At 41.2% G+C, this 14,009-nt stretch overlaps 1 protein-coding gene across 1 annotated transcript in view; it reads left to right on the forward strand.

Moving 5' to 3' along the window:
* SHISA9 (shisa family member 9) overlaps positions 1-12,311 on the forward strand; it is a 264,540-nt gene extending 252,229 nt beyond the window's left edge. The window contains 1 exon segment of the mRNA XM_075069052.1: positions 9,647-12,311. Coding sequence (XP_074925153.1) covers positions 9,647-10,017 — 371 coding nt within the window. The 3' untranslated portion in view covers positions 10,018-12,311.
* Positions 12,312-14,009: the final 1,698 nt, after the last annotated feature.

Raw genomic sequence — 14,009 nt, forward strand, 5'->3', positions numbered from 1 at the left:
AAATATGCAAAAATTGAAGTTTGTTCATGGACAATTCACAAACAAAAAGAGGATACATTTGGTAAATAGCTTGCCCAGTTCTACTCCCTTTCATAGGCGCAGGCAAATAAACTCTCCTCCTTCCTTAATAAAAAGACAAACTACCTTTAAAAGTAACAGCGGTCACCAAGAGTAGCCACTCCAGTTAAGGATGCAAAATGTTTCTCATTAAAACCCCTAGTTCCCAGACACTCAGATTTCTGAAAACAAAAAACCTGGCTTTTAAGGGAAATTGTATCATTAAGTTTATGGATACACTAAGAGAGGAAGAATGGTGAAGTGGTTAGGGCACTACCTGAGGACCCAGGAGACAGAGATTCAATTCCCTGCTCTGACACAGTCTCCCTGTGTGACTTTGGGCAAGTCACATAGCCTCTCTGTAGCTCAGTTCCCCCTCTGTAAAGGAGATAATAGCATTTCCCTACTACACAGGGCATTGGGAGGATAAATACATTATAGACAATGATACATTCAAATACTACAGTGGTGGGGGCCACAGAAGTACCATACACTACCCTAAGTTAAAAGGTAGGAACCTTACAAAAATGTTGAATTGTCAAAATGCATCTAATTAACCATTAATACTGGAGACAGGAAAAGCAAAGGGGTGACTCTCAGAATTAAAGCTCTTATTGTACATAGTCATTACGCAATTCTGAGATTCCAATTCTTTTTTCTCTCTCTCTCTCTGTGCTAATATGACATTGATATCTTTAAATCCTATTTTACTGACTTGCATACAAAAGATACTCAATACAAATGAATTTATAGGACCTTTCATCTGAGAGCTCAATGCACTCTACAAATAGCAATGAATCCTAGTAACACCTCTGAGGAGGTCGTTAAGGATTAACAGCTCATTTTAGAGCAAGGGAAACGCAGGCATGCAAAGGTTAAGTGATTTCCCAAGATGTAGCAAGTCAATGGCAGAATCTGGAGCAAAATCCCAGATCTACTGGAACCCGACTGTGTGCACAAAGGTAAACAAGACATTTACAGTGATAGGTTAAAATAAAAAAGAACCCACTCAGGTATACTTAACAGGCAGTTTTCAAAGATGACTTCACAAGTATCCATATATTGTGTACATGCTTTATTTTTGGCTTGATATGAAATCACCTCTCATCCTTCCCCCTTCCATCCAATCAGAAAGGGGAGGGCTAGAAAGCTCTGAATAGTGGATATGTTTCTGCAATAGATTAGCATCAGGTGTTGGCATGTCAGGGGTAGCATGTTGCAGTTATAATATATTTGGAAATATTTAGTGGCTCTCAGTTTCATGCTTTGCCCCGTTGATGTGCACATTTTGAGGTGGAGAGCTATAACATGCAGGAATATTGGCCTCTTTAAGAGTTGCCAAAAGATTTTTTACACTATTTATCTTTCTTTTTTTGTCTGTGTTTATTGAGGCAGGTTGCTTTGGTGGTGTTGTTTTTTAAGGAAGCCTACTTTAAACAGATGGAAAATGGGATTTACAAGACTAGCTTTGAACGTCAGTGTCTTTCACTGTGCAATCAAACACACTGCTGACATGTCACAGTTATACACAGCATTAACAGCTGAAAATGGGATTCCGAGGGATTCAGGGATGGCTCTGTATCCATAATACATTTATCCCAAGGTGCACTCATGCATCTACTATATTTAGGTATTTTTAAAGCTGATTTAGATGTACAACAATCAAATTGAAAAAAAAGAACAGTTCAGCCATACTAAGCTGTGATGTCTAATGTTCAAAGGGTCACAATAGAAAAGTGTTAACTATTTAAATGCCTACCCCTTCAACCCCACCCCACCAAGTGTCAAACCCTGCCATGGTAAATGAACAGAAGGATAATAATCTATGGGAGTTTTAGACAGAAGGGATTGGGAATGCAGATAAAGAAAGATTCTTCAAATTTTGGGGGTTGTACCTCTAAGTATGTGAAGGTAAAGGAAGTTCCAACCTACAGATCTAAGTTCACTTAGCAGCACATCAACATCCCATTGTTACACACACACAGATAAACTAGCAGAAGTACCTGAGGACTGGGCTTCACAGAGTGACTTCTAAGTGATATCTCTGACCTATGAAGCCACAACTGCAAAGAGGTATCCAGATGGGGTTTTGACAGGCTCTGGGAAATAGGAGGAGCAGTCCCCCTTCCAAAGGTTTAGGAGATTAATTTTTACTCTGTTTTGGTCCCCTTTACATCTCATAGCAGAAGGTCCATGAACTCCTAGGCACGATAAATCCACACCTGGGACAAATAAATGAGAAAGAGGGACAAGTTTACTCCATAACTGCATCTTAAGTAAACCAAAGAGAGTTCATCATTTAACCTAACAGGAGGATTATTCATATAGGTCTCATATTCTTACCCAGTTTGGGGCTTGATTGTGCCACGTAGGAACCATACCATCCCAGGTACAGCATGACCACTGCTGCACTACTTCAGGGAGTGCAGCACACCCTCCCATCTCCACTCAGCAGGTTCTGAAGGCCAGCACACGTGTTAAGGGATGGGGCCAAGGACCTCCCTCTCCTTGTCCTCTTTGGGTGCCTTGCAGCCAGTGGTGTATGGACAGGAGAAGCCCCTGTACTTCTCTTGTGCGGGGATTACAATTGTGTCTGGCTGTCATGCATACTGTAACGGGGTCAGCACCCGCCTCTCAGGCATGCCTCCTTTTCTCTGGCTGATATGCCTGCAATCAGTCTTTTTCATGGGGTGGAACTCACCTCTTGCAGACGGCCCCCCCTTTGGTTGGTTGGGTGTGAACCTGCTTTTGTTTTTAGTTCTTTCCATGGGGTGGCACCAGGGCCGGCTCTGGCTTTTTTGCCACCCCAAGCAAAAATAAATAAATAAAATAAAATAAAGAACCACAACACTTGCAGTGCGGCCGGAGCAGCAAAGCAGGAAAAAAAAAACCCTGCAGGGCAGCTGGAGTGTGGGTGCAGGGGGACTCCCTGCGCTGCAGATGTGCCCCGGCCAGTGGGGGGGTGGGGGAGGGAGTGGAGGGAGAGAGAGAACGGGGGTGGCCAGGGCTTCAGCGGGGCACTCGGCATGCGGCCCCGACCGCCGCACTGCCTGCCAGGAGGGCTCCACGCTGCTCTGGTCAGTGGGGAGGGAAGGACGTGGGTTGCCCTGCCAGGCTTGCTACAGACCTGGCACCAGCTGGGGCAGACAGAGCGTGCAGCCCGCTCCCAGTAGGGCACTCCCCTCCTCCACACCGCTGCCCCCTACAGGGCAGCCGGATCTATGAACCAAAAAAAAAAAAAAAAAAGCAGCCGTGCCGCCCTAGGATTGGGCACAATGCCACCCCATAGAATCTGCCCAAGCACGAGCTTGCTCGGCTGGTGCCTGGAGCCGGCCCTGGGCGGCACCCACCACTCGCAAGCCCTGCCCGTCTGATGGTTCTCTTGGTGGGTCTTCAGCGACTCAGCCCTCCGACCAAGCTGTCTACCTTCTGGGGTATATAGTCGCAAGTTCTTATCATAGACCTGGTATGGGACCATAGCTCTTAGGCTTCTTCCCAGAGGCACTGCCTTCTTGAACCACTCAGCTGGGGCCCATCTCGGTACCCGCAGCTGGTGGTATTTCAGCAGGCCTCCCTGGGTTCAGTCTTCAACCAGACCAGTGGGGCCCATCTCGGACCATCTCAGACCAGTGGGGCCCATCTGGCCAGGTCCTGGGCTCAGCCTGCCGGCACTGACCTTTTCATGGTCCTGCTGCTACTCTATCCAGCCAGCCAGGCATCCCATCTTTACCAGCCTTCCCTGGGCTTCAGTCCTGTCTGCGGTGAGCTTTCCACAGTGAGCTGTCCATGGTACTGCTGCACTTTCTGCCAGTCAATCACACAGTCTTCACTCTTCGAGCTCCACCTCTCAACTTAACTTCTGGGCTCAGCTGCTTGTCTTGTATAGGGCCCTTCTGGCCTTGGATTGGCTGCTCTATCAGCCCCCCTGATTGCTGCTCCTCTGCAGCCACTCTAGGCTTCCTGGAGGAATCCTTGCTGCTCTTTTCTGTGGCAGGGTGATGCAGGGCCATGAGGCCTCCAGCAGGGGGCCTCCAGATATAATCCACCGTGCCCCCCCCCCCCCCCCACACACACACGAAAAGTTTTGGACTAGTTCTGTCCTCCACTTTCATGCACACCAATAGAACAGTCACAATCTGGCCCATTGACATGAAACAGCTCTGATCAAGTACCATTTCCATCCAAATTCTCTTTCCCCTGCCTTAGAGGAGGAGCAAGAAGTCAAACTGTAGTTGCAAAGATGATAAAAATGTAAAGGGGATTTTAGTGACCACACAACACCAACAAAAATTAATGCTTAACGACAGGGCTAAAATCCCTCACCAACAGGCATATTCATACACACATATTGACAACCCCTTTTGGCTACAAAATTCAAATAAACTCTTACTGTATGTGTGAGGCTGCATAGGTTGATAATAAGTTTCCATACAAAAAGAACCCTTAGGTCTAATTTAATAAAAATCAGTTTGGGTATTTTTGCTTTTTCAAAATGAAGCTGACATGCAGTATGTTTGTTAATAGTGACAAAGCTTTATCAGATGATAATTAAGTAATGAAAATGCGATCAACTTTGACACACAGTGGAAATAAATATGAAGGATTTTTAATAAAAAATGCAAGCCCAATATGATTTGAATACAATATATTTTGAAATTTATAAAGACAGACATTTTATGTATTAGGGTGCAAAGTCAACAATTAAAAAAGATCTGAGAATTTATAGATGTTAAATTAGCTTTTAAGAAATAATGTTGTTCTACAAATATTATAGAAACACAATATTTTAGTATTAGCCACAGAGGTAATAAGAAAATGTGTTCCCCTAACTTGTTTCTAGATTCTGCTTTACCTTGGGCATGTTATGTAATCCCTCCATGCCTCCATTTTCCTACCTGTAAGATGGGTTCAATAATACCTACATCTGACAGGTAAAGAGAAGTCCAGTTTTCTCTGTAACTAGAGCTGGTCAAAAGTTGGTTTCCATCCCACAGGAAATTCTATAATTTAAAAATTTGGTTTCACCCTGGGTGGGGCAGAAAGTTGAAATCTGGGACTATTTATCAAAATGTTTCATCGCAACTTCATTGTTTTTACTTTTACATTTTATTATAATAAAAGTCTCAACAAATGTGAAAATTTCGACATTGAGCTATTCCTGAAAAAATATTTTGATTATGTTGAATCAACATTTTCTGATGGTAAATTGTTCTGTCATACAATTTGCAACCTACACTACTCTAATTCTAATTTCTTCTTTCTAGTTGCTCACAACTTTCTCAGATAAATTATTTGGGGTGAAATTGTGTGTGTTTGGTTTCAGCCTGAAGGTGAATAGTCTTTGGAAAAGTTTGAGCAAAAGTTATCCAGCTGTTTTTTGAGTTATTCAAGTGTGAGTGGGAGGAACAGGGTATAATACACATTTTTCCCATATCCGTAGGCACTCTCATTTCAGCATTTCTTCACTATCAAAAGATGCTATCAACACTGATTATATTGATAGTGAGAGGATGAACTAGAAGAATGAATATAGACCAAAATTTCATAGTATTTAACATAGCAGGGAAGAATGAAAGTACAATCACGTCTCTTCCTTCAAAGACATTCTAAATAGCTTTCAAAATGGGTTAAATGACAGAATGAACTGAGAAATGAGACAAAGAATTTAAGCTTTCAAAATAGTATAGGAATAGAATCGTAGCTGTAGCATAAACTGGGACAGTCCTACAGCTTTGCAGACCTCACAGCATAAAGAACATCCATGACAACTCTAAATTTTATCAAAAGCTGAACCAAGAGTAATTTTCAGCTGCCTTTGAATTTTTCATACTGAATAGCAAAAGCTATCTTCAGATGCATGCACTGTGGGCCATGATGAAAGAAAACCAAGACAGAAGCGAGAGTCCTAGGCAGCTTCCTAAGGCTTCTTTACAAAATCAAAGTGTTAGGCACATGTGGGAATCTCTCAGCAGACAGCCATGAGTGATTTGATTAGTACAGGTTCAAATGCCAACATTCCCTTGCTATCACAGCAGCCTAAAGCAAATCAAATGCAGTCATTCCCCAGTGCTGCCAATTTTGCCCATTTACTTCTCACCGGCTAACTTTTTCAAATTGAACTTTGCTGTTACCTTGATTCTCAGATTTCCAGCCATTAGTTTTGTAAAACTCTAGAAAGTCTCACTGGATTTAGTTAGCTGAAATACTTAACAAAATGGAACTGTATTTTCAGAATCTATTTATTTAGCCTTTGAGCTCAACCAATAAAATAGCTGCAAATTTTACACAGAATACATATAACTTGTATGAGGGCAAAATAAAACCACCAGGTACCTCATATTCACAGCACTTTCTAGGCTTTGCTCTCCCCACCTCTAGTTTTCGCAATGGGAGCCTGTTTTAAACAGTTGAACTATTAGGGCTACAATGATAACACAATTTACTGTTGTGTGAGAACATTTACCTTAATATATCTAGAGATCTGAGTAATACATCTTGTATCTGACAGAAGACTGAATGCAGGCACTGCTCCAGCATGAAAGATACAGCCAACAAAAACAGTATGAAGAAAAGAAATCAAGGAATTAAGGTTGTCTCTTTGGGGCATTGCTTACTTAGCCAAGGGAAGATCTGGAAGTGGGTAGTATTAACCTTGGAATACTCCACTAGAATTATACCTAAAACTGGAGCTCAGAAAACTATTCACAGAGAACATATTTATTCAGGGCCAGATTTCTGATAACCATGGCTCCAGTTTAGAAGCCCTTTCCTTCACAAGTTCTACAATTGACTTAAGTGGAAGTACCAATGAAGTTAAGGTACTATTCATTGTGAAGAGTCTATTGCAATCTAGCCCTCTATGATGTTAACATCTTTTTTTCCCAGTTCATTATTTACAAATAGATAAAGATTTCATTAATTTGATGATTATTATTTAGTGAATGGCCTTTGCAAACATTTTCACCCAACAGATTGCTCATAAATTATGTCACGATTATTACTTTGATCATTTACTATTCCTAATTCATTTCGAATGTTGTGATTGATCACCTAAGACATTGCCTATATGACAGAAGTTGCCCCAGTTTAAATACATAGATCTAGCTAAATGGATCCAAACCCATACTTTAACCCCTATTTAACTCAGTTTATCTTAATCTGGTAATTTTCCAATGAAAATTAAATCAGTTTAAACAAGGAACAAACTGTTGTGTGTCTACATTTGAGTGTGAACCTGTTTGTTTAGATTGATTTTAAATTGTTTAAACTGGTGGGACAAGGACTAAGTCATATGGTAGTGATTCCTGCTCCCTGACTGGCTAACTCAAATCTACAATTGTGGCCACATAAAAGTATCTGGTGTGAATCCTCATACAAATACATAATTGCAAATAGATCCTTGCTAGCACAAATGCTCATAAGAAGCTAATAAGAGGGGCTGTGTATCCATCAGTGTGAAACTGCAGGGGTTCCCCCCCCCCCAAACAAATACTGATGAACACTATTTTGCAATAAATAGAACTGTCTGTATTTAGACTGACAAAAGTCATTCAGAAACAAAGTAGATGTAATTTCCTGGCTGTTTACATCACAGATTTGTGAAAGGAAGAAAACTCTAGCAAGTCGTCTTTGTAATATATTACAGCTTTATCAGTAATTGCATTGGCACATCATGTATTGAAATTAGAACAGGCTATTATCTACATTCTGTGTTTTAATTAAATGGGAAGACAAATTCTTTACTGCACCTGTATATTATAGAAAGCAGTCAATTGCCAATTAAAAGAGAGACAGATGGAGATAGGTAAGCCATGTAAAGCCTAATTTTACAGCATAGTCTCCTTCCTAAGCAATTTCACTTCATCTAAGGGAAAATACATCTTCAGTGATTAAATCTACAATCTAAAAAGAAAACCCAGTTGTATGGCCATTACACAGATGATGTCCTGAGATGACGAGCAGCAACCATTGTGAGTAAATCCATCCCTGTGCAGAGGGCCTGCACAAGCAGGATTCATTTATGTTCTAATGAAGCCTTATTTTGAGGATGGATGTGGTGCATTGCCTTCATGCTGGCCCTCTGCACAGGGGTAAATTTCACCTTCTGAATTAAATTTCCATACTGTAAGGCTAAATTCAGGATTAGTGATGTTTAGGACTAGAGCAGAACAGAATCTGTACCAATAGCAAAGGTGCAAAAAAATGGAATGGCAGCTGAGGAAGCAAGCAACATAGTGGAAACAGATGTCGGGCTCTACAGCAAGAGTGGTATCTAAAGGACTTGCAGAGGCTGAGTAGTTTTAGCTTCAAGGAAAGGGGATATAATTTGTTAAGGCACACCCAGAGCTGGTGCAAAGAATGGTTTGGCAAAGTCAAATCTGCTCTCTTTAAGGGAACGTAAGGCGCAGCAGAGTACCCATTCATGGCAGCAAGCACGTTCTACAGAATCCAAACAACCTCCATTAAATAAAGATATTTTTCAAAGATGACGGGGCAAGTGCCTCTGACTCCATATCGAAATAAAAAGATAGTATCCATTATATTGCACCATCCATACTACTCTTTGTAACCACAGTTTCTCTATAGTTCCTTTGCTTAGTTTGTCACCAGCACCATGTCTAAATATTGGTATTTTGCTGATATTCCTCTGTAATGAAATGGTATGCCACATGCAGTTTTTAGGAATAATGCTAAAAAAATTTATCAGGATTTGAGTTAATTTAGTGCTCCTGAAAGTGAGGAACCCAAAGCGTTTGGTTCCATTGTTCTCTAGTACGGCTGTACCAAATGCATCTCATCTCTGCCTGCAGCAGCCTCTCTTGAGCAGTGTGCGCTATTTGTGTTGAATTGTGACAAATGGTTTTGTATTTTTGCTATGTGCACAAACAACAAACACTACAGCTAACCCTCCAGAGTCATTCTGCTCCTGACTCAATTCACCATTTAAAAAGCAACAGGTAGAGGATCATCTGCAAATGGAGGAGGGGAAAAACTGATAAATCTGGGAGGTTAGGGAGGGGGAGAACAAAATGGAAATGCCATGTCTGCCATAGTATCTCTCTGCCCCTGGGATCCCATAAAAGATCCTTCTCTCTAGCTCTGAGGGGATGTACTTCCATGGTACTTTGAGGGCATGACTGAGATAGAGCCAGGGACCTACCCACTACTATCAACAATATCATCCTTGCTGACCCCTTATCCAAGTGGAACTTCATGTACTGTAGTTTTAATCAATATAGATTCCTGCTAGATCCCCTTTGTGAGAATTAAAATTGGGGTCTTTTGGTTTTCAGAAATGAATGGTAGAGGTGGACATTTGCATGGCCAGTTTAAATCCGTTGAAATATTATACTGAAGCCACTAATACCTGGGCTGTTGCTATCCATAAAGATCTAAGGAAAAGATTTAATCTTCCTACCAAAACCATTTTAAGAAGGGATTTTTATTCCCATCTAGAAAGATTTGTTTTTCTAGCTGATCTAGATGTAATCATACATGATGGACTATAAGCTCTGCATTGATGTTTAATATTTTCCTGCACTCAACTGACCTTTTCTTTTTTCCCCCTTCTCTTTTTGAAATCAAACAGCTGACAAGGTCAATGACGACTTCTATTCCAAACGCCGACACCTTGCGGAACTGGCTGCCAAGGGGAGCCTGCCACTGCACCCAGTGCGCAGAGAGGAAGACAGAACGTACCCGCCTGACAATGGCACGACCAGACAGAATGGGCAAAAATCCAAAGTTTCAAAGATGCACACACACCCCTTAGCTTACAACTCCAACTTCAAAACCTGGGACCCCAGTGTCCAGTCCCTCCGACGGCAGACATATGCAAACAAGGGAAAACACGGCACAGGAGAACTAGCAGCAAGTGACCCACTGACAACTCGGAGCCAGCACTATCTACCCCCACAGCCATATTTCATAACTAACAGCAAGACAGAAGTGACTGTTTGAGATTGCTTTTGAGAAAAAAAGATCCCTTAAAAACAAAACACACACATAAATAACTGAAAGAGGCAAAAAAAAATGACATCAAGAAAGAAAGGAACTTCCACTTGGACATTCCTGCTATGAAGCCAATTAATTGTAAGGCAAAGAGTGGGCTAATACCATTCAGCAATACACTGAAGGTTGAATTAGAAACACCATTTGTATTTCACACTGGAAAACAAACCCTTGTGACTAATTTTTTTTTACTTGAAACTGAAATCCATGATGAGAAGTAGCACAATCTAGAGAAACTTTATGTCTGCTTAAACCATTTACACTATGTTCCTGCCTTGAGACAGAGAGCCAGTGAGAGAGAACAATATACTGTAATACATTGTTTTGGTCAGGAATTTTATATAAATTCTCATAATAATAATCACTAGACCTGTGAAAACCCAAGTGCAAATAACTTGGTACCAGCCCTAACATTATTGTACTTTCATGCCATCACTATATGAAGCGCAAAAAAAAAACCCAATAAAATAAAATAGACAAAAGACTCTTTCATGCGAATCCAACGAAGACTGTTACAATTAAAAACATATGGGAACTTTCTGGCTGGCAAAGAGTCCAGAAGGACAACAACAAACCCAAGAAGCTTTTATTTTAGTTTTTTTTTGGTTTAGTTTTAAAGTTTTTTGAATCTCCAAAATAAGAGACATATCATATGACAGAATGTGGGGTGGCGGGTGCGGGAAGGCGGGAGCAGTGGGCAGAAAACCACTCCCCCTCAGTTCTGTTTCCCAGGCAGAAGGTAACTACTCTCACTTTGCGGACTGTCAAGACTTTTTCTTCACCTAAATGTTTTGCCTATATTCAACTGCTTTGGACTGAAAATAAATAAGCGTGGGTGGTGCCTTTACTGTATTGCTATTGTTCAATGACAGTCTTGTTTCTCAAAGTGAAACCCGTGTTCTTTTAAGCTTATTTCCTCATGTTTTATTAAAGTATTAGAAGGGTTCCATCCTCATCAGCCTCTCTGCCCTTTTTTGTCGTCAAGAATGAAAATTCATGTTTCATCTCCATGTAGTGGTTGCAAGGTCAAGAATATTTAGTTAGCCCCTCACCCCCTATGGTAAACCGTAATTTTCCTACCTAAAATCCCCTATAGTCTTTCATTCTGTATTTGCTTTTAGGCACAGTAGTTCTCCTTCAAAGTTCAATTAAATGTTACACGGCATATTGTCTTTTCTCTTGTTTGCTTTTTGTTAGTGGTGTCCCCCCTCTTGGTGGGCTATTTGATAAAGGGGACTACTGTACTAGCCTCAGACATCATAGGGGTCTGGGTTTAAAATCAGACTCATGGTCTCGCCTTACCATGGTTCTGATGACTTGGATACATTTTTCATATCAATAAAACCACTCCAGAATTTGGCACAGTTAGCAACCTGGCAGTCCTGGAATGGTAAAATGTGTGTACATAAGCGGTGAAGTGAATAATTGTGAGACTAAGACTGTGTGGCAACAGCCTGACACGAGGCAATGCAATTTGCATTTCACTTTCATCATGCATTAAAATCCCTGTCCTCCCAAAAAAGAAGTCATTTGGACAAGTCATAAACTAACCATCCCAATAAAATTTACATTCTCCTTAAGTTTAGTTTCATAATGTATCAGGAGATGATTGGCTCCATGAGTATGAGAACTGTATGCTGTAAAGTGAATCAAAGGTGGGATTTCTTAACTGTATTCAGCTGATTCGGGCAGTATTTCTTCTTAGATATTTGCAAGGATGCAAGAGCAGAGAAGTTTAAAAGAGGTTAACAGGACAGAACACTGATCCAGCCATCTCAAGATGGATTTTCATCCTGACAATACAGGCATCACTCTATAAGTGTGCTTCTAAATTGTATGATCATCTATTTTAAGCCTATGAGAAGTAGACAAAGCCCATGAACTAATACTTTGCACACACTCCAAGTTCTCCAGTATCTCACTTCATTCCTTTAACCTTTATTGCCTTCACAACTGGCTATCTTAATTTGAACCTTTATGGAATGTTGCTGTTAATCCATATGCTTTAGATACACACTTCAGCTGCACTCTTATCCACACAGTTTTTTGTGTAACTTGAGCATATTTTATGTGGAAATATTTTAGTAACTGTATGTTCTGTAAGTAAACTAGTGTTAATACTTGTTAACAACTACAGAGTTTATGATACCAATAATACTTCCTACTATAAAATGTTTGTTTGTTTTTTAAGAATGTTTATTTGTAAACATATGTATTCACTATATTAATATGAATTTCTTACCTGGCAATAAAACTGATTCTATGTGAATCTGATTTGCTGGCTCATTCATAAACTTGGATCACTGGGCCAACTCCTGAGTTCCTCATTCAGCTTTTAAAAAGTCTTTACAAACTCCCTCTGAAGCCAATGGGTTTTGCCTGAGCAGAACTGAGAAGCTGAGCCTTTATTATTTGTATCATGCAGGAAGAAAGTTCTCTTGCAAATGCGGGCTGTATCTTATCTGTGGTCAGTATGCACCTTGCTAGCATTTGAACTCTGCACACCTGATTAATTATTTAAAAGTTTTGGGAGAAAAAAATTAAAGGCACATAAGGGCCAAATCCCACTCTCTTTGAAGTGCATGGGAATTTTGCCATGGAACTCAATGGGACTGCAGGATCTGATTCATATAGCGTGCACTGGGGTGATTGTAGATTTAACACTTCCTTTCCTATGCAGGAGTTATCAGTTACAGAAAAAACATTACATTATGGCTCTGTAGTATAGTGATTCGCTTTGAACAGAAATATACTGTGATGGGGCCTCATTACAGCTGACAATGGCCCATACACTTGTGAGTAAACAAAAACTTCAGCAGGGGAAAAATAAAGTATTTAGTTATCTTCCAAGTTAATCTTCAATATCATGCAGTGATGTGGTCTGGTATTTAGAACAAAGCACTAGAAGTCAGAGCTGGGTTTAAGTCCAGCTTGTGCCACTGACTTGCTTTGTGACCTTGGGCAAGTCACTTAAACAATAACTACTCAATTATGGTTCCTAGGAAACTATGATATGTTGGGTAGGGAAGAAAATCCATCACCTTAGCCATGGCGTATGGAGGAGTTATCCATCTGAAAGACATAATGGATGACATCCTCTTTTGTGCCCTTTTATACCTGGCCAGAGGAGGATTCCCACAGCACAGGCACAGTAGAGACAGACATAAGGGTGCCCTCTGAGGACCACCTCAAAAAGTCTGGTGTAGGGGTCTGGAGGGACATGCTAAGGGTAGGGCTACAGCAAACAGCATTGAGGAGAGTCCAGGCACTGATGTGGCCCACATAGCAGCCCAGGGAGCCTGCTGCAAGCTTGACAGGGATTCCTGGGAATCACAGAACCATAGAAATGTAGAACTGGAAGGGACATAACTAGGTCATCTAATCCAGTTCCCAGCAGGACTAAGTATTATCTAGACCAGTATTTCCCAAACTTGGGACGTCGCTTGTGTAGGGAAAGCCCCTGATGGGCCGGGCCGGTTTGTTTACCTGCTGCGTCCACAGGTCCGGCCTACTGCGCCTTCCACTGGCCGCGGTTCGCTGCTCCAGGCCCATGGGAGCAGCTGGAAGCGGTGGCCAGTACGTCCCTCGGTTCACACCACTACCTGCAGCTCCCATGGGCCTGGAGCAGCGAACCTTCAATGATGGAAATTCCGCAACCTCCCTAGGCAATTTGTTCCAGTGCTTAACTACCTTGACAGCTAGATTTGTCTAATGTCTGCCTTAAACCTCCCTTGCTGCAATTTAAATCCATTACTTCTCATCCTGTCCTCAGTTGTTAAGGAGAACAATTTATCACCCTCCTCTTCATAACAACCTTTTATGTACTTGAAGACGTATCATGTCCCCCCTCAGTCTTCTCTCCTCCAGCCTATACAAACCCAATTTTTTCTATCTTTCTTTAGAGCTCATCTTTTCTAGACCTTTCACAAGTTTCATTGCTT

This window comes from Chelonoidis abingdonii, chromosome 9 (genome assembly GCF_003597395.2).
Source record: "Chelonoidis abingdonii isolate Lonesome George chromosome 9, CheloAbing_2.0, whole genome shotgun sequence".
Classification (NCBI taxonomy): Eukaryota; Metazoa; Chordata; order Testudines; family Testudinidae; genus Chelonoidis; species Chelonoidis abingdonii.